Below are 22,802 nucleotides of genomic sequence, written 5' to 3'. Positions count from 1 at the left end.
TGCAGCCACTATGGAAAATCATATAGAGGTTTCTCAAGAAACTGACCACAAAACTATCATATAATCCAGCGAATTCACTTCTGAGTATTTATCGGAAAGAAACAAAAACATTAACTAAAAAGATATACACACCCCCATGTTCACTGCACCATTATTTACAATATTCAATATATAGAAGCAATCTAAGCATCCATCGATGGACAAGTGGATAAAGTGTATGTATATGTATATGTGTGAATCTTGCCAGTTGTAACAATATAGATGGACCTTGAGGGCATTTTGCTACGTGAAATAAGTCAGAGAAATACAAATACTGACTGATCTCACTTTTATGTGGAATCTAAGAACAAAACAAACTCAGACTCACAGATATACAGAACAGATTGGTAGTTGCCAAAGGTAGGTAGTGGCAGGTGGGCAAAACAGGTAAAGGTGTTCAAAAGGTACAGATTTCCAATTATAAAATTAAAAAGTCCTGGGGATATAATGTATAGCATAGTGACTATAGTTAATAATACTGTTTTGTATACTTGAAAATTGCTAAGAGAGTAAATCTTAAAAGTTCCCATCACAAGAAAAAACATTACTGTACAATAATGGATGTTAACTAGACTTAATATGATGATCATTTCATAATATATACAAATACAAATCATTATGATGTGCACCTGAAACTTATCTGTATGTCAATTATAGTTCAATAAAAAGATTTCAAATCAATAACCTGATTTTACACCTCAAGGAACCAGAAAAAGAATAAACTAAATCCCAAGATTGTAGAAGGCAGGAAATAATAAAGATAGAGAGATACAATAGAGAATAGAGGAATGCCTGGGTGGCTAGTCAGTTAACCGTCCAACTCTTGGTTTTGGTTCACTCATTCTATAAGATCAGCATTACTGATACCAAAGTGAGACAAAGATACCACAAAATAGAAAATCTTTTATAAATACCCTTTATAAAGGGATAGTTTTATCTTTTATGAATATAGATGTAAAAGTCCTCAAAATACTAGCAAACAGTATCCAACAGCATATTAAAAGGATTACAAGCTATGACCAAATAGGTTCTATCCATGTATGCAAGGAAGTTCTACATATGAAAATCAATTAATGTAATATACCACATTAATAGAATAAAGAAAAAATACATGATTATTCCAACTGATGCAGAAAAAGCATTTGACAAAACCTAACACTCTTTCAAATAAAAGCATTCAATAAATTAGGAATACAGGAAAATTCCCTCAATATGATAAAGGGCATATATGAAAAAGCTACAGCTAATATTATACTCAGTGGTAAAAGAATCAAAGCTTTCCCTAAAGAACAGGAATAAGACAAGTATGCGCACTTTCACCCACTTCTATTCAATATAGTATTGGAAGTTCAAGCCACAGAATTGAGGTATGGAAAAAAAATAAAAGCATTTTCTATTGGAAAAGAATACTATATCTGCAGATGATAGGATCTCACATATTGAGAACTTTTAAAGCTAATAAATTCAGCAGTTGCAGAATACACTATGAACACAGAGAAAATCAGTTGTGTATGTATATATTAGTAATGAAAATTCCAAAAAAGAAGTCAAGAAAACAATTCCACTTACAATCAAAAAGAATAAAATACTAAGGGGTACCTGGGTGGCACAGCCAATTAAGTGTCCACCTCTTGGTTTTGGTTTTCGTAGCAATCTCATGGTCATGAAGTAGAGCCCCACATCTGGGGAAATTCTCTCTCCCTCTCCCTTTGACGCTCCCACTCGTACTCTATCTCTCTCACAAATAAATAAATATTTTTTTAAAAAAAAGAATAAAAGTACTAATAAATTTAAGCAGAGAAGAGCAGCACTTACACAGTGAAGACTATGAAATGTTGCTGGAGAAATTTGGTAATAATTAAATAAATGGACAGATATCCCTTGTTCACAGAATGAGTGACAACAGTGTTAAGATGGCAATATTCCCCAAAGTGACCTACAGATTGAATATAATCCCTATAAAATCCCCAAAGGCCTCTTTTATAGAAATGGAAAAGGGATCCTAAAATTCATATGGAAACACAAGGGACCCTCAGTAACCAAAACAATCTTGAAAAAGATCAAAGTTGGAAGACACACTTTCCAATTTCAAAATATACTACAAAGTTACAGTAATCAGAACAGTGAAATACTAGCATAAAAAGAGACATATAGGGGATCCCTGGGTAGCTCAGCAGTTTAGTGCCTGCCTTTGGTCCAGGACACGGTCCTGGAGTCTCGGGATTGAGTCCCGTGTCAGGCTCCCGGCATGGGGCCTGCTTCTCCCTCTGCCTGTGTCTGCCTGTCTCTCTCTCTCTCTCTCTCTCTCTCTCTCTTTCTCTCTCTCTCTCATGAATAAATAAATAAATAATTTTTTATTAAAAAAAAGAGACATATAGATCAATGGAATAGAACTGAGTCCAGAAATAAACCCCTATATCTACCATCAATTGATTTTCAACAAAAGTAGCAAGTCCTTTCACTGGGGAAAGAATGATCCCTTTAACAGATGGTGCCCAGACAGCCAGGTATCCACATCCAAAGAATAGTTTATAGTGATATTAGTTTCACATGTACAATATAATGATTCAACAATTCTATATATCACCCAGTGCTCATCAGAAGTATACTCTTTAATCTCCATCAGCTATTCCACTCATCCCTTCATCCACCTCTCCTCTGATAACCACCCATTTGTTCTCTATATTTAAGTTTTTGTTTCTTGATTTGTCTATTTTCCATTTGTTCATTTGTTGTTTCTTAAATTTCACATGAGAGAAATCATATGGTATTTATCTTTCTCTAATTGACTTAATTTATTTAGCCTAAGTCTTTCCAAATCTACCCATGTCATTGCAAATGGCAAGATTTCATTCTTTCTGGTGGCTGAATAATATTGCATTGTAATATATACCACCTCTTCTTTATCTATTCATCTGTTGATAGACACTGGGGCTGCTTCCACAATTTGGTTATTATAAATAATGCTGCAGTAAATATAGGGTGCACCTATTCCTTTGAATTAGTGTTTTTTTGAATAAATATATAGTAGTGCAATTACTGGATTATAAGATGTGTTCTATTTTTAACTTTTTGAGGAACCTCCATACTGTCTTCCAGTGAATGTAGCAGTTTGCCTTCCCAACAATAGTGCATGAAAGTTCGTTCCTTTTTCTCCACATCCCAACCAACACTTGCTTCTTGTGATTTTGATTTTAGGCATTCTGACAAGTGTGAAGTGATATCTCATTGTAGTTTTGATTTGCATTACACTGATGATAAGTGATGTTGAGCATCTCTTCAGGTGTCTTTTGGCCATCTGTATATCTTCTTTGGAGATATGTCTGTTCATGTCTTCTGTCCATTTTTTAAAATTGGATTATTTGGGTTTTTTATGTTGATTTGTAGAAATTTCTTTATATATTTTGGGTACTAACCTTTTTTCAGATATATTATTTGCAAATATGTTCTGATTCAGTAGGTTGTCTTTCAGTTTTGTTGATTGTTTGCTTTAAGAAGCTTCTTTATTTTGTTATATGCAAAAGAATTAAACTAGACTACTCTCTTACTCTATACACAAAACTAAACTCAAAATGGATTAAGGGCCTAAAAATGAGATACAAAACCATAAAAATCCTAGAGTTAATTATGTGGTATAAAGTAAGGGTCCAATTTAATTCTTTTAATGTGTGCACATCCAATAATTTCTCTGACATCAGCTTTAGCAAAATCTTTCTAGATATGTCTCCTGAGGCAAGGGAAAACAAAAGAAATTAACTACTTGGCAATGGTTTCTTAAATAATGGCATCAAAAGCAAAAGCAACTAAAGAAAAAATTAAATTGGACTTCATCAAAATTTAAAGCTTTTGCATAAGGAAGGATATTATGAAGAGAATGAAAAAAAAAATAACAAACACAGAGTGGGACAAAATATTTGCAACCATTTTTCTGATAAGAGTCTAGTATCTAGACCACATAAAGAACTCTTTTCTCCAAAGCAAATAGACAAAGGCCAAGAAGCATGTGAAAAGATGCTCAATGTCACTAATAACTAGGGAAATGTAAATCAAAACCACAATAAGACACTAATTCACATCCACTGAATGGCCATTAATTAAAAAAAGTAAGTAACAACTGTTGGTGATTCGAAAAACTGGAGCTCTCATACCCTGCTGCTGGGAATGTAAAATGGTATACTCACTGTGAAAAACAGTTTGGTGGTTCCTCAATAAGTTAAAACATACAGAATTAGTACATAACTCTGCAACAACTAGGGATATACCAGAGAGTGAAAAAAAAAAAAGTATTCAAACAAAAACTAAAACTAGTACAGGAATGTTCAAAGAGGCTTTACTCACAATTGTCAATGGATAGAAACAATCTAAATCTCCATCAATAGATGAATGGATAATCAAAATATGCTATATCCATACAATGAATTATCAATCAGCTATTAAATGGAATGAAGTACTAATGAATGCTAAAACATAGATGAATGTTGAAACATTTTATTGTATATAAAAAAAGAAGCTTTACACAAAGGCCATATACTGATTTTGCTTATCATATATTCATAGCACTTATAAATAATTACTTCTGATTATATATTATTTAAAGTCTGTATTCCTTGCTATGTTATAAGCACCACATAGGCAGAGAAAGTATGTATCATTTATCCGATACTTTTAATCACTCAGCCCAGTGACTTTTACATGGTAGAATTTCAAATAACCATTGACTGACGGACTGACTGAATGAATGAATGTCATTTACTCTTAAAAAATCTTTCAGTGGTTCCCCACTGCTATTACATTTCTCAACTCTTTACTAAAGCTCCTGAGACCAATATGATTCGGACTGTTTTTCTTTGTAGCCTTATTTTCATTTCATTTAATAACTATTTAGTGAATACTTATGTTCTAGGCACTGTGCTGTATGGTGAGGCTACAATGAGAAGTAAAATATATAGTTCCTTAGCTTTTTGAAGCGTATAGACCAGCAGGAAAGACAAACTATAACAATTTACTTGTAAGAGTGGGTAAAGACAAAGTATTAGGCATCATGAGAACCTAGCTGGTATATCTGACCTGGTTTGTGGCTTGTAGGATGAGAAAATGGCGGCTCAGGAAAGACTTTTTAGAAAAAGGACTTTTTTCCTACTCAAGCAAAAATAAGAAAAATGAGGAGCTAGCTAGGTGAATAACAGGGCAAGATCCAGACAAAGGGAAGGGCATTTGGAACCTAATACTGAGACACAGAGATCTAAAATAAGTTATTTCTGTAAGAGTCAAGTAGGAAATTATTGGGGGTAAGAAGGAAGCTGAGAGAGAGAGAAAGCTGAGAGTTGCTTCTAACTCTAAAAGCAATAAAAAGCCGTCGAACAGTTTTAAGAGGAGGCTAAAAAACCCATCACAAATAATTATGTATTTTTGTGTATATCTGATTGAGGACATGACCATGTCTACTTAACCATTTCCTCAATGAGCAGAACAATGGTAGACATATAATAGGTATTTTGCAAGTATTCATTAAACGCCCCTGAATCAAAACTAACTTTTAGCAGAACAAAAAATGAAACTGGATTTGATTCTATAATCTTCTACACATTTCAACATAAAGAGACTAGAGATTCCTCAGTAATAACTGCAATGAAACCACTGAAATCAACTAATTAAAATTAAAGTGAATCAATTAGATTGAAAACATGTTGCTGTCCTGTTAAAAACAAAATATAAAGGTAAAAATATTACAAAAGGAATAGAATATATGTAATCATTATCAAAGAACCAATAATTAAAATGGAAGTTTCTGCCAGACATCAGAAACCATCAGGCCTGTATTATACATCAGCTGCATATTTCTAATCTGAAAGCAAGCAATGCAACCTGTTCATTACTTATATTGTCAAAATTAGACAAAACTGGAGAGTGTATTTCAACCTTCCAAATTCTGGCCTTATTTTACTTCAAACATTACAGTAGTGACTTGTTTGGTTTTATTTTTTTTTAACTCTAGATAACTTGCCTTTAAAAATAAGCACTAGGTTGAGAAATATGTCTAAAGGCCCGTACAGGTTCAAGAATCCTAATAAAACTCTCTTTTGGCACACTTATATTACATGAAAATAAGCTGATGGTATGTATAATAGTGGCTCTTTGTCTAGAATAATCTTGAATCCAAAGTTGGAAGAGAAATAATTTATTATTTTCTTCTGCCATACAATTTTCAATCAAGATATTTTAAAAGACCAATGTAAGCAAATTTGAGTGAGGAAACAAATACCATACACTAGTCACGACCACACAATGCTATAAAAATTTTACTGATAAACTCTGGTTATTCTATAGTTTCAGATATATTCACCTACAATGAGGAAGGCAAGCCATATATGTCTCAGTCCTCAAAGACAAGGCAGTTGGTTGACTGACAGATCGTATATTTATTTAAAACCTTTTTAAGACTCGATTAAAGGCTGGAAGATCTTTCTGTAACGATCAAGGCCATATCAAGCCGGGATGAACACATTCAGCAAAAGCATATTATGACTTGAAATAATGTCACCACATTATGTGCATGTTTTATCTTTTAAAGGCATTTTCATATTTGGTCCACAGATCTCCCATAAGGCGGTATTTGCCCCATATTTAAATAAGGAAACTGTGTCCAAAAAAAAAAAAAAAAAAGAATACATGTGACTTTCCTTGTGTACTCCCCTTATCCCTAACAGTGACTTAACTAAAAATGGAGAGTCCTAATTAGGATTGCTTTCTATTGGATCACTGCTAACTCTTGGTCCAGTGACAGGCATCCTTTCCATCAGGGATCATCAGGGATGATCTTATCTTTGACAGGAAGTCAAATAAATAATCCCAACAGACACAATTTCTTTAAAGAGGAAGGGATACTGCAAGTATTTTTAAACTAAATACATTATGGCCCATCCCACGACAAGCTCCTGAACAAACCTCTTCATAATCATGAACCTCCTACGAATATTACACTGTACACATGGTAGTCCAGGGGATGAAATGGATGAGGACAGCAGAAACAGGCTGGAAGGAAGGAGCCCGCTCAGCCCAGCCTCTCCCATAAATAAAGCGCCACCATTTCTCTCTTCGTTCATCGTGTCAAAACCCCATGGCGGGGAACCCCAAACAGGAGACAGACAGCAGAGGCACCAAGAGACTTCATTCCCAGGCTCCTAAGGGATTTATTCCACTAGGGAGAAAGGGAGAGTTGGAGGGGGGGAGGAAGACGCGGTTTACTGGGCCCTTCGCCCTCCTCCCGTGCACAATGTGATGCATGCAGCGAGGATACCGTCTTCGATGCCGTCAGGGTCCTGCCAGGTAAGAGGGGGAGCCTCGCCCCCCCCTCCCCCGAAGGGCCCTTTCATCTTTTCCCCAGTGCACCTTTCCCCTTTCCCTTCCGTGACTTCTCCCCCGGTCTTCCACCCCTACTCTAAGGTTCTAGCTTGGCCCAGTGACACCTCAAAGCCAACCCAAGGCCCTCCAGGAATATCTTCAGGGCCCGGCGGGGCAGCAGGACCGAGTCTTGGGGAGTGGTCACCTTTTGAGGTATCTGGCGTCCTCCCCTTGCATGGCGGCGGCGACGGCAGCGTGGGGAGGATGGGGATATCTGAGAAAGCCGGCGGAGCAATTTCCGGGGACGGTGGCCAAAGTATCCCCACACCCAAAGGCGATGACAGTCCCGAGGCCTGCAAGGCCGGGCGGCGGCGGCGGCGCTGCGGTTACCACGGTGAGACCGCCGGCTCCTCCCACAGCTCCCAGGCCCCAAAACACTGGAGGGACCCAGCCCCGCCCAGCCCCGCCTCCCCCAATCCCGCCCCAAAGGCGCATGCGCCCGCTCCGCCGCGCCTTGTGCGCAGGCTCAGTGTGAGATGCTGGTCCCTGGGATTAATCTGACGCACCCTGGAGCAGAGCGTGAAGGACTCTGCGGCAGATTTCGGCGTGGGCCGTCGCGGAATGACTCTTCTGGTCACCGCCCCCTTGAGGATGGAAATTGCAAGAGTCATCTAGGTCAACTGGGTTGAAATTTCAGGTCTTACTTCAAAAAAAAAAAAAAAAAAAGAGGAAAGTAAAAGGGAATCCATTAGCCTTTTAATTAGTGAATGCTGTAGAACAGTTCAGCCCTGGGCTGTAACCTGTAAAGTTGAGGTTTGTGTTTGGAGACATTGTGGAAAGGGAAGTGCTCTGATTGCACTGAGCAGCTCTTCATTTGTGGAGATAGTTTGATCCTCGTTCAAAATGAGTACCGTTAATCACTTTTGATTCAGTGCACTGAATTGATTCCAGTTTGCTATTCTGCATCTGGAGTGGACTCCCCCATCCCCACCCCTCCATCCCCCACGCACATACAAACAAAGGAACTCCTGAAATGCCAACTCTTACACTAATAAGAAAGCCTCTTACTTTCCTCTGTGTCATGCCCTCTTATTAAACTGTTACAAAATCCTATCATTTCTTCCTTCACGATACTCTTGTAATCCAGCTTTTCTTCTCCATTCTTACTTCTGTTCATCTAGCCACTTCATACCTGGAATATATTCTTTCCCAACAGGACTTCCTATTTTCTGTATTTCCTAAATATTCATTCTGAACAATGATATGAAATTTTACAAGCTATCATTCATGGCTAGATTACCTTAAAACCCTCACAATATCTAAAACTGCCAGATCACAATATCCATTACAATGCATAGATAATATAACAAGCGTTCTTGCAAAGTAAGCTTCTTGAGATCAAAGATTATTTTGCTGTGTTAACCACTGTACCCTTGGAACAGCATCTGACCAATAATTGGCACTAAATAAATACTTAGAGCTGAAAAAGAAATGCATACCCGAGCTTGAAAAAACAACAAAAATCTAGAGGAAATGCCCCAAGGACAGAAAGGAAGATAGAGCTGAAAATTAGAGCAATGAGAAGATAAACTGAAACTGGGACTGAGCTGGAAGACTTGCCAGTCTATAACAGGAAAAGTACAAGATGAGCCTGGGCATTTTATGCTTGAAAGTAAAGAAATATTCAAAGACTATGAGACTGTGTCCAAAAGACACTGGTCAATTTTGAGATAATTTACATCAAAAGGAATAATTACTGGGGCAGTTGGGTGGCTCAGTCAGTTAAGCATCCAACTCTTGATTTCAGATCAGGTCATGATCTCAGAGTCATGAGATCAAGCCCTGTGTTGGGCTCCTTGCTGAGCAAGGAGTCTGCTTGAGATTCTCTCACCCTCTGCCCCTCCCCCCACACACCTACTCTCTCTCAAATGAATAAATATATTTTTTTAAAAAGGGAATTATTACTGTGGTTGATTTAACACATTAATAAAATCCAGAGGTCTATGATGTTATGAAACAATGGATAGAAAAACCCTCACTTTCATTGAAGGCAACAGCTACCTTATAACCTTACTCTGAAAATCAGTAACTAAGGGGAAGAAATAAGCATTTGATCCAGGTCTTTCCTAATCCAGGGAAAAGAATTATAATTTACCTCCTCTTGATAGGTGAAATCTCTTCTCTATTTAAAATGCCTGCTAGTAACAGAGAACAATAATTAAAGACAGTTACTATTTTGTAAGCCCTAACAAATAATGGATTCACCTACAGCTCAATGATTTATTACAAAATAATTTGAAATGTGCAGAGTTTCACCCCACATATTACCTGACAATTCCAAAAGGAAAAAAAAAATGTTACTTTAGAGAGGAGAGATCTGGCTGTCAGCCTGATAAACAAGCAGATAGTATCATTGGTAGTGGCAGTACATAACAGAATATATGTGATAGAAAGCAAAAAATCATCCAGTAAATATTCTTGCCAAAAATTTATCTGAATCTAACCAAGCTGTTAGATCTCACATCTTCTTTATTAAAGAAAGAAGATGATCTTGAAAAATGGAGAATATACCTAATTGGATATCAAGATATATTATGAGAATAATAATTACAAGGTATAGTATTGGCATAAGAATAGAACCAGTGGAACAAAAAAGAGAACCAGACTTATGCATATATGTGAATTTGAAATATGACACAAGTGAATTTTCAGAACATTATGGAGAAAATGTATTATCATAAATAATTTTGAGACAATTGGTTATGCATATGTAACAAATTAAATTGGACCCTTACCTCAGACCATTTGCAAAAACTAATTCCATATTCGGTGAACACTTAAATGTAAAAAACAAAGCTTTAAAAACATTAGGAGGCAAATATAAATTACTCTTTGACCTCCAGCTAAGGACACATTTTTAAACAAGATAAAGTACTAAAAATAAGATATTGATAAATTCACTGCATTAAAATAATAACTTATGATTATCAACAGGACACCACAAAGAAAGTGAAAATATAAATCAAAAAATGATACACCTATTTGTATCACATAAAAACTAACACAGGATTAAATTAAGATTATTTTAAGATCCCCTATGAATCAAAAAGGAAAAAACAGATAATCCAGCAGGGAAATGAGCAAAGAAGAAAAAGAGGAAATAGGAATAGCAAGAAAGAAAGCAAACAAAACATGAAAAGTGCTCGACCTCACTAGTAACCAGGAAGATGCCAATTAAGACCAAAAAAAGAATGTATTTTTACACTGGCAAGGATGCAAAAATTAAGAAGTCTGAATATATCAAGTACTGGTGAAAATGTGAAGCTCTGAAAATTACTTAGTAAACATTTCAGGTATGAGTGCATTGGGACTACCACTTGAGACTAAAATGTATTATTTTGCAAAGTTGAACAGGCACATAACCCTAACTTTTTGCAATTCTGTTTCTAGTTATATACCTCAGAAAATGCAAGCACATGTGTGCAATAAGGTTTGTTCCAGACTTACCAGAACAGCATTGTGAATAATGGAAAAAGAAAAACTGGAAAAGAACTCCAAAGTATTTTTGCAGGAGAATAGATAAATACATCTGAATTATTTGTACTATACAATATTAAATAGCAGATGGGGATCCCTGGGTGGATGGATGATTTAATGCCTGCCTTCGGCCAAGGGGGCGATCCTGGAATCCTGGGATTGAGTCCCACATTGGGCTCCCCATATGGAGCCTGCTTCTTCCTCGGCCTGTGTCTCTGCCTCTCTCTCTCTCTGTGTGTGTGTCTCTCATGAATAAATAAATAAGATCTTTTAAAAAAATACTAAGCAGTGAAGAAATTTATAAGCTAAAACTACACAAGCCACATGTATGAGTATTAGAAATATTATACTGAATGAAAAGAGCAAATTGCAGGGGATTTCTTACAGTATGATAACTTTTTAAAAATTTTCCGTGTGACTTACATGCAATTAAGTATATTTGTTTTGGTGTGCAGCTCTATGAGTTTTGATAAGTGCATAAATCATATAACAACTAAACAATCAAAATATAAAGCAGTTCCATTATCCCTTAAAATTTCTTTGTGTTCCTTATGAATCACCCAATTCCCCCAAACCCATGCTCTGGTAAATACTAATCTGTTTTCTGTTCCTGAAATTTTTCCTTTTCCAGAATGTCATCTTAAAATAATCCTACATGATGTAGCTTTTTATGCCTGATTTCTTTCACTTAGGTAATACATTTGAGAGTCATTCATGTTGTGTTTCAGTAATTTATTCCTTTTTTTCCTAGTAACTTATTCCTGTTTCATTGTTAGGTAATATTCTATGTATGAATGTACCACACTTTATTCATTCCTCATATTTGGGTTGTTTCTAAATTTTGGCAACTATGAATAAAAGTACTATAAATACTTATATACAGGTTTTTGTGTGAACTAAAGTTTTCTTCTCCTGTACAAACACCTAGGTATAGGATTGCTCAGTTTATGGTAAATATATGAATAATTCTATGAAATTGCCAAGGTGTTTTCCAAGATTGCTGTGCCATTGTGCATTCCTACCAACAATGTAGAAATTCAGATTGATCCACATTCTCATGGATTCTCATGACAAACTATTGTCATGTTTGTTTGTTTACTGTAGTCATCCCAACAGGTGTGCAGAGCTATCTTATTTTATTTAAATTGCATTTCCATGGTGATTCATGGTATGAGCATGTTTCCAAGTTCTTATTTACCATTTGTATACCATTTTTGAAGCTTCTGCTCAAATATTTTGTTCATTTTTTATGTCTTTGCCAGCAAAGTGATCAAACTGATCAGAGGGAAACAGAGACATATAGAGAAATTATTGATTTATGAAATGAAAGGTCATCACTGAGATTTTATAGGTATATTTAAAAAATGATAATAAGGAAACACTGTGAATAACTTTATACTGATAAATTTAACAATTTCAGATGGACAAATATCTTGAAATATGCTTATTACTAAAACCAAGACAAAAGGAAATAGAAAATGGTAACACTCTGTATCTTTAAAAGTTTTTTTTTTAATCTGACTGTAGACGACACACAATGTTGCATTAGCTTCAGGTGTACAACAGTGTTGAACACCTGAGAGTATGCTACGCTCACCACAGGTATAGCTGCCATTTTTACCATACAATATACCATTGACTATATTTCCTTTGCTGTACCATTTATCCTCATGACTTCACTCCATAACTGGGAGCTTGTATCTCCTATTTCCCTTCACCTATTTTTTCCATTCCCCCAAACCTCTGGCAACCATCAATCAGTTTGCTCTTAGTATCTGATTCTGCTTTTTGTTTGTCCATCAATATATGAATAAATAAAGAAGGTATGGTGTGTATATGATGTGTAATGGAATATCATTCAGCCATTAAAAAGAATGAGATCTTGCCACTTGTGACAACATAGATGAACTTAGAGAGTATTATGATAAGTGAAATAAGTCAGACTGAGAAAGACAAATACCATGTGATTTTACTCATATGTAAAATCTAAAAAAACCCCAAATGAATAAACAAACTTTTAAAGAAATCAAATGACTAGTTGAAGTTTTTCTCACAAAGAATATTCTAGACACAGCATCACCGATGAATTCTACCTAGGAAATGATGTCAAATTACATATTTAGACAGAAAATAGAGACTGAAGGAATATTTACCAACTAATTTAATTATATTAACATTATCAAAGATATAAAACAAAAGTCACAAATATCCTTATGAACATATATGCAACAATAATTAATAAAATATTAGCAAATTAAACCTGCAGTACATAAAGAAATAGTACATCATGACCAGATAGGCTTTATCCCAGGAATGCAATATTGGTTTAACATATGAAAATCCAATAATATAATTTGACATATTAACAACATAAAGATGAAAAACAATATGTTCACAGCAATAGTGGCAGAAAATGAATTTGGCAAAATTCATTTTTAAAAGAGCTACCAGCAAGTAAGAGTAGAAGATGACTTCCTAAAAAAAAAAAAAGAAAAAAAAAGAAGATGACTTCCTCATTCTAATAAAGACATCTGTGTCAGTTTATTTCTAGGCTTTCTATTATGGTCTATTGGTCTATATATCAGGAAGTATGATCCCTCCCATTATGTTCTTAAGATTGCTCTGGCTACTTTAGGTTCATTGTGGTTCCACATAAATTTTAGGATTTTTTTTTCTGTTTCTGTAAAAAAATACCATTGGAGTTTTGATATGGTTGTGTTGAATCTGTTAAATCACTTTAGATAGTATGAACATTTTGACAATATTCTTCCAATCCATGAACACAGAATGTCTCTCCATTTACTTATGTCTTCTTCATTCTTATTTATCAATGCGGTGTAATGTTCAGAGTAGAAGTCTTTTATCTTCTTAGTTTATTTATTTTTTAAGATTTATTTATTTATTTCAGAAAAGGAGAGCAAGCGGGAACACATGAGTGGAGGAAGGGGCAGAGGGAGAGAGTCTTAAACAGATGCCCACCTGGGGCTCCATCCATGATCCATGATCATGACCTGAGCCTAAACCAAGAGTTAGACACTCAACTGACTGAGCCACCCGTGTGCTCCCAGTTAAATTTATTTCTAAGCATTTTATTCTTTTGATTATATTGTAAATGGGATTCTTCATTTCTTTTTCAGATAATTAATTGTTAGTGTATTGAAATGTAATTAATTTTTATGTTGATTTTGTATTCTACAATTTTATTGAATTTGTTTTAACAGATTTCGTATGTTTTTAGGGCTTTCTATATATCGATTATGTCATGTGCAAACAGAGATGATTTTCTCTCTTTATGATTTAAATGCCTTTTCTTTTTCTTGCCTAATTGATCTGGTTGGTGCTTCCAGTAGTATATTGATTAAAAGTGACAAGAATGGGGATCCTTGCCTTTTTCCTGATTTTTTTTAAAGATTTTATTTATTTATTCATGAGAGACACAGAGAGAGAGGCAGAGACACAGGCAGAAGGAGAAGCAGGCTCCACACAGGAAGCCCAATGTGGGACTTGATCCTGGAATCCCAGGATCATGCCCTGGGCCAAAGGCAGGCGCTTAACCACTGAGCCATCCAGGGATCCCTCCTTTTTCCTGATCTTAAAGTACAAGCTTTAATTTTTTCAATGTTAAGTATGATGTTAGCAGTGGTTTTCCTTCCAATAATTTCCTTCCATTCCTAGTTTATTGAAACTTTTTTTTACCATGAAGGGATGTTGAATTTTGTGAGATGCTTTTTCTGCATCTATTGAGATGATCGTGAGATTTTTATCTTTAACTCTATGAATATGATTTATCATATTTATCAATTTGGGTATGTTGAACCATCCTTGCATCACAATATTCACTTGATTGTGGTTCTTTGATCCGGTTCAAATATGCATTTGAATTCAGTTTGCTAGTGTTTTTTTCTGAGAATTTTTGTGTTTATATGCATTAAGTGTATTGGCTAGTAGTTTTCTTGAACTGTACTCATCTGGCTTTAGCATCGGGACAATACTAGTTTCATCAAATGAGTCTGGGAGTTTTCCTTCCTCAACTCTTTTTGGAATAGTTTGAGGGGGACTGGTGCTAATTCTTCTTTAAATATCTGGTGGAATTCACCATGAAACCATCTGGTCTTAGGCTTGACTTGTTTTGGGAAGTGTTTGATTACTGTTTCAATCTTAGTGTATTTCAAAAATCAACTCTTAGTTTTGTTTATTTTTTCCATTGTTTTTCTAGTCTTTATTTTTGCTCTGATCTTTGTTATTTTTTCTTTCTCTTCTCCTATTGTTACTTGGGGTATAAAATTAGGTTGTTTAAGATCTTCTTTCTTAATGCAGGCATTTATGACTATGAATTTCATTCTTAGTACTGCTTTTGCTGTATCCCATATATTTTGGTATATTGTGTCTCCACTTTCATTTGTTTCAAGAAATTTTTTGATTTTGTTTTTGACTTCTTATTTGACCCATTGGTTGTTCAGGACTATGTTAATTTCCACATATTTGTGAATTTTCCAGTTTTCCTTCTGCTACTGATTTCTAGTTTCATTATTACTGTGAAGATACTAGATATGATTTCAGTCTTATTAAGTTTATTAAGACTTTTTTTTGTGATCTAACACGTGATCTGTCCTGGAGGATGTTTCATGTGCACATGAGAAGAATGTTTTCTCTGCTGTTGTCAGATTGAATATTCTGTATATATCTGTTAGGCCCATTTGGTCTATAGTGTTGTTCAAGTCTACTGTTTCTCCTATTGATTTGTCTGTATTTTCCATCCATTATTGAAAGTAGGGTATTGGAGCACCTAGGTGGCTCAGTCAGTTAAGCATCTGACTCTTGATTTCAGCTCAGTTCATGATCTCAGGGTCGTTAGATCAAGCCCCTGTGTTGGGCTCTGTGCCAGGCATGGATCCCGCTTGAGATTTTCTCTCTCCCTCTCCCTATGCCCTTCACTTCCCCATCTCTCCCCCCTCTCTCTCTCTAAAAAAAAAAAAAGGAAAGAACGTGGGATACTGATATTTCCTACTATTATTCTATTTCTGTCAATCTCTCCTTCCAATTCTGTTAATATTTCCTTGCTTTCTATTTAGGTGCATATATATTTATAACTATATATTTTCTTGGCTGTCAGTAGGGCTTTATTCCTTTCTGGAGGGTCTAGAGTAGAATCAGTGTCCTTTTTAATCTTCTAGAGGCCATTCCCATTATTTACTCGTGGCCTCTGTTATCCATATTCAAAGCAAGCAAGAGTGGCCAAATTCTCATACTGCCTTTTTGATAGTCCTCCTTCCATCATCACTCTTCCTAAGACCACTGCCAGGAAAGGTTTTCCATAAGAATTTTAATAAGTCATGTGGGCCCACCTGGATAATCCAAGATAGTTTCTCTATGTTAAATTAAGTTCTTACCCTTAGTTGTATCAGTTAAGTCCCTTTTTGCATTTAAGGTGATATATTTACAGATTCCAGGGATTAGGATATAGGCATTTGGCTAGGTGGGGGAAGGGGGAGAGTATTATTTTGCCTACAAAAACAACCACTATATTGGTTAATAATGGGCCCTCAACTCTATGGTCAATTAATATTCAACAAAGGAGGAAAGACTGTCCATTGGAAGAAGGACGCTCGCTTCAACAAATGGTGCTGGGAAAAGTGGACAGCCACATGCAGAAGAATGAAACTAGACCATTCTCTTACACCATATGCAAATATAAACTCAAAATGGATAAAAAAATCTAAATGTGAGACAAGAATCCATCAAAGTCCTAGAGGAGAACATAGGCAACACCCTTTTTGAACTTGGCCACAGCAACTTCTTGCAAGATACATCTATGAAGGCAAGGGAAACAAAAGCAAAAATGAACTATTGGGACTTAATCAAGATAAAAAACTTCCACACAGCAAAAGAAACAGTCAACAAAACTAAAAGAAAACCTACAGAATGGGAGAAGATATTTGTAAATGATATATCAGATAAAGGGCTAGTATCCAAGATCTATAAAGAACTTATTAAACAACTCAACGCCCAAGAAACAAGCAATCCAGCCATGAAATGGGCAAAATACATAAACAAAAGTTTCACCAAAGAAGACATACATATGGCCAACAAGCACATGAAAAAATGCTCCGCATCACTTGCCATCAGGGAAATACAAATCAAAACCCAATGAGATACCACCTCACCCCAGTGAGAATGGTGAAAATTAACAAGACAGGAAATAACAAATGTTGAAGAGGATGTGGAGAAAGGGAACCCTCTTGCACTGTTGGTGGGAATGTGAACTGGTACAGCCACTCTGGAAAACTGTGTGGAGGTTCCTCAAGTAGTTAAAAATAGAGCTACCCTACGACCAAAAAATTGCACTGCTTGGGATTTACACCAAAGATACAGATGCAGTGAAAGACCGAGACACCTGTACCCCAATGTTCATAGCAGCAATGTCCACAATAGCCAAACTGTGGAAGGAGCCTCGGTGTCCATTGGAAGATGAATGGATAAAGACAATGTGATAACAATGGAATATCACTCAACCATTAGGAACGACGAACACCCACCATTTGCTTCAACGTGGGTGGAACAGGGGGGTATTATGCTGAGTGAAGTAAGTCAATCGGAGGACAAACATTATATGGTTGCATTCATTCAGGGAATAAAAAAATAGTGAAAATGATTAAAGGGGAAAGGAGAGAAAATGAGTGGGGAAATATCAGAGAGGGTGACAGAACATGAGAGACTCCTAACTCTGGGAAATGAACAAGGGGTAGAGGAAGGGGAGGTGGGTGGGGGATGGGGTGACTGGGTGACAGGCACTGAGGAGGGCACTTGGCATGAGCTCTGGGTGTTATACTATATGTTGGCAAATCGAACTCCAATAAAAATAATATAAATATAATTATAACAAATATAACAAAACAAATATCAAGCAAAAAAAAACCCTTTATGCTCCTAAAATAAATTCATTTATAGTAAAATGTATGTGTATGAGGCAGGATTTAAAAATTCATTACGAATCTAACATGGACTTCATAGAATATAGACTATTTTTCTATGCCATTTAGACGAATGAAAATAGAAGTGAAAAGCAATCTCAGCTCCAATATCTTTCTTTCTGTGCCTTTTTCCCTTTCTGTTTTTCTTACTTGTCCTTCAAATGAAGACTATGCAGTGCTAGAAAGAGGTAGTATAAATGAGTGGGGGGGTTTACTTATCCTTTGTTCCAACTCTGATAAAATATTGTCAGTTGAAGTAGAAAAAAAAATAAATAAAGCATCAGAAAATATCAAATGTTGACAAGAATGTGGAGCAACTAGAGTTCTACATTCCTTGCAAGAATGCAAAATGGCACAACCATTTGGAAAACAATTTGGTAGTTTCTACAACAGCTAAGCATACATTTACCACATGACCCAGTAATTCCACTTCTAGATAATTACCCAAGAGAAATTAAAACATATGTCTACAAAAATTGGTATCTACAAATGTTCACAGCTGCTTGCATAATACAAAACTGGAAATAACCCAAATGTCCATTAATATGTCAACTGATACAAATGGTGGGAGGGTCAGCATTAAAAAAAATAAACTGCTAGTATATACAGCAACATAAATATATCTAAAAACATTATGATCAAAGAAACATATGGTTTGATTCCATGCATAAGACATTCTTGAATTAAAATAAAAAGACTATTATGATAGAAGACCAACAAGTGGTTCCTTATGCCTGGCAGAGAGGACACACAGAGCGTAGTCAGATTGGGAAGAATTTGGGGTATTGGTTATTTATATATGTGAACACACTTGTCAAAATTCATCAAACTGTATACTTTAAATGACTTCATTTTATTGTATATAAATTATTTCTCAATTTGGTTGTTTTAAAAGGTATAATAAACAAGGAAATGAGAAATTCATATTTAGACATAATTAAATTAAATAATTCCAAAGATAAAGAGATTTCAGAAGTTTTAAAATAATTTTATATATATTAATTTAAAATTTCCCTCTTATTCCAACCTCCTGTCAAATTGATTATAAATTTTTTGAATGAAGAAACCAATCCCATTCAGCATATGGAACCGGCTGTGATAGGTAAGAGCCTGAATTCTGTGATGGTTAAAAACCTGAAAACTAAATTCTCAGAACTATGTGTAGAGTATCTGATCCACCATTTATTTACTCTTTGACCTTGGGCAAGCTAAACATTATAAGCTTTGATTTTCTCATTTATAAAATAAGAATGATAATAGTTTATGTATCTTAGAGTTATTGTAATGTTAAATGAGGTAGCATAGGTAAATTTACACCAGGGTAATTATGACATAAATGTAAGTAACTGTTATTAGATAAACTAAGTATTTGAAAACCATATATTAATCATGTGACTCTGAAGAAATCACTCAAACTATATCTTCTTAATTTAGAAAAATTGGGATTAATACCCAAAATATGAAAGATTTAGATGAGTAGAAAACGAGTTAATATTTTGTGAAAGTCTTGTAGACTGTAAAGTTACATGAAACTTGTTATGATTTCAACTTTACCCTTAGATTTGTTCAACTGCATTTTGAATACTGTACTAGCTACAGTGAGGAGTTTAAAAGTATAGAGAATAGTTAATGCAACTTCTTGGTCTTATAATTTAACACCCTGGGTGTTAAAAATACAAATACAAATAACTCCAGTGATACATTGACATTCCAAGAATGGTTCCTGGAGGGCTTTGGAGCTATTAACAGTCAGGCTGCACTGCTTTGGAAAGCCTTCTTAATATCACAGTTTGGCTCTATAAGCAAAACTCTTCCTCTTGGTAGCTTTTTCTAAACTCCAGACTCAGTAAAGTGCCTTCTTTTTTCTCCTACTGCATTTACTGTACATTATGGAGTATAAACAATTTGTTTATACTTCTATCTTTTTGAATAAGACTGATTAAAAAGGTACAAAATCATGGATTTCCAACTACATTTCTAATCATAGTGCTTCGCACATAGTCATAATTAATGTATGGTAACTGCTGCTGTATCAGACACAATTACAACCTTCAATGAGCTCATAAAGTAGTCACCAGGTCTGTAAACAAATACCTTTTGAACATATTAGTGCATGTCATAATGGTAACATGAAACAGGTAGAGTGTTTTATATAGGAGGGAGTAATCCACTCGTTCTGGTAGATAGAGTTCAGGGTAGGGGTCACAAAGGATGAACAAAATTTTTCTTAGCAGAGCGCATAACAGGGATATTCTAGAAAAAGGCAATAGGACATAAAAAGACACAAAAGCTTGAAGTATCATGGTGTGTTTAAGTAACTGCAAACAGTTTGAGATGTTTAGAGAATTAGGTTTGCATAAGAGCAGTAAAAATAATTTCAGAAGAGCCAGCAAGAGCAAGATCATGGAAAGTCTAGTATAAGAAAATATGATATTTGGATATTTTCTTTGGGCATGGGGAGCCATGGAACTGTTTTAATATAGGAAAGTCATGTTGAAATTTATTACTTTTGGCAATATTAATTGTTCTATACTTTACCATACAGCAACATAGAACAGATGTGTAAGAATTACATTTTTATTTTCCAAATATGTTGCTTTTACATTCCTTCATATGCTTTGAGAATCTATAGAAAATCCTCTCTTGGGCGCCTTGGTGGCTCAGCAGATGAGTGTCTGCCTTCGGCCCAGGGTGTGATCCCAGAGTCAAGTCCCACATCAGGCTCCCTGCTGCATGGAGCCTGCTTCTCTCTCTGCCTGTGTCTCTACCTCTGTGTGTGTGTTTCTCTCATGAAGAAATAAATAAAATCTTAAAAAAAAAAGAAAACCCTTTCTTACCTTGTGACTGCCTTTGGGATATCATTAAATGGCCATTGTAGTCCAAAGAGTCCACATCCACCGGCTATTAATGCAGTCATCTTCTCTCTTTTCAAATTAACTTGAGCTCACAATGCACATCTTAAAGTAAAGGAGATTTCAGTTAAAAGGACCCTTTAAAATACATCCTCCTCTTGACAGTAGTAACCTCTGTTTTCAACTAGTATGACATCAGACAACAATTATGACATCATTGGTTTGCTCCAATAGTCAGAACAAGAGGTAGGTGACCCACAAGGACAATAAATAATGAATCTCTGTGCTTTTCTCTTTCCTCAGGTTCTCTTATAGTCTGAATCATACTTTTAGAAAATACTTGTGTTGTGTGTCAACCTGGTGATTCTCAAAGACATGCAGTTAAATGAATAGTCCATAAAATATAAGTAGAAAATGTGCACCTTTAGTCATACATATATCCATAAACATTCATTCACACACAAACCCCTGATTTTGAATTTATATATGTGAATATATACATACATGTTCAATTGGAAGTTCTCTGCAAGAGAGCATAGGTATTGTTATGCGTTTGGAGAGATGCTCATGACATGGTGAGAAGGAAGAGGATCTGAATATATTCACCCAGATTAGCTATATTTATTAATTTAGCCAAAATTTATGAGCAGGTATTGCTTTAGACCTGAGTATGCAAAAAGTGAATAGACATAGTGCCTGACTTGAAGAAGTGTATCTAAATCTAGTAGGGATACACAGAAGGTGAATAAATGAAATTCAAAGTAAAACGTTCTATGGTAGAGTTACACTGTATCTCTGTAGAAATCAAGATGACTATGGAATCATTAGTAAGACACTTAATGCCTATCCAACACAGGGCATTCATCTAAGAATTGAGGCTGCAATGAGAGTGAAATACAGACCTACCCTGAAGGAGTTCAAAGTCTATAAAGAGGCAATCCAATCAAAGAACAAGTAACTGGGGTCTCAGCCATATTTCCCACACACCCACATCCCAACTTATGTTTTTCTTTTTTTATGGATCCTGTTATATTAAACTGTCTTACCTATTAATTTTGTTCTTATAAGAGGATGCCACACTATATCTTCAATTTATTACTTCAATTCATAATCTCTCACAATGATAGAAATGTCATTTGAGTTGGAGATATTAAGTGAATCCAATCTCTCATTCAAGTACACGTTAGTTTAGTACACATTATATGTTCCAGGCACAATTCAGAGCTAATGTAGTAGTCCAGGCAGGGTAAATTCAGGCATCTGAATTTGTATCATCTGTATTAGCAACCAGATGTTTCCTTTGAAATCTTAGTAGCAGAATTGGAAAACTTTTAGCTGGAGAGCATATGACAACTACTACCAAACGTCTCTGCTGAAATGAGTTGAAAACTGTTGGGTCACCAAGGAGTGCTTCTTCTCCACCTCTTAAAGAAAGGTATTGCCATAACATAAGCGTGACATACCTTCCATGTCATTAAGAACAGAACTAGAACCATCAGTTCATTCCAAATCAGTTCCTAGCAACAACCAGTTAGCAACAATAACTTTGAAGTTGGTTGTGAAATGAATTTGTGCTTCTAGGGTTGAAATATATTACGATCTAATGGGTGACATAATCCCCTAAGTAGGGGCTAAAATTAAATCACATGTTGTTTGACTTTAAAATTTGAACTTTGATATTTCCTTTCTTTCATTTCCTTTCCCTTCTCTTCCCACCCACCCCTTCCTTCCATTTTTTCTCCCCTCTTTCCTCCCTTTTTTTTCTTTTCATGTGTAGACAGCACATGTGTCATAGAAATAACTGCACATTAGAAAAAGAGTTGTAGGGATGTCTGAGTGAATCAGTGGTGCCTTAGGCTCAGGACATGATCCTGGGTTCTGGGATAGAGTCCCACATTGGGCTCCCTGCAGAAAGCCTGCTTCTCTGTTGGCTTATGTCTCTGCCTCTCTGTTTGTCTCTCATGAACGAATAAATAAAATCTTGAAAAAAAAAAAAAGAAACAGAATTGTATCTGATTTTGAGCATTTCCTACCAAATCTATCTCTCTTCAAAGAGGGAGAG

At 35.5% G+C, this 22,802-nt stretch overlaps 1 protein-coding gene across 2 annotated transcripts in view; it reads right to left on the bottom strand.

Moving 5' to 3' along the window:
- The window catches only part of KIFAP3 (kinesin associated protein 3), a 145,700-nt gene extending 137,901 nt beyond the window's left edge, over positions 1-7,799 (bottom strand). Inside the window, exon 1 of one of the 2 annotated variants that reach the window (XM_055323683.1) lies at positions 7,586-7,799. In XM_055323683.1, coding sequence (XP_055179658.1) covers positions 7,586-7,617 — 32 coding nt within the window. In that variant the 5' untranslated portion in view covers positions 7,618-7,799. The remainder of the gene's footprint in view (positions 1-7,585) is intronic. The other variant, XM_055323682.1, reaches the window with a different exon arrangement.
- Positions 7,800-22,802: the final 15,003 nt, after the last annotated feature.

This window comes from Nyctereutes procyonoides, unplaced genomic scaffold, assembly GCF_905146905.1.
Source record: "Nyctereutes procyonoides isolate TBG_1078 unplaced genomic scaffold, NYPRO_anot_genome, whole genome shotgun sequence".
NCBI classification, from domain to species: domain Eukaryota; kingdom Metazoa; phylum Chordata; class Mammalia; order Carnivora; family Canidae; genus Nyctereutes; species Nyctereutes procyonoides.
This window is presented reverse-complemented; position numbering and strand designations above follow the sequence as displayed.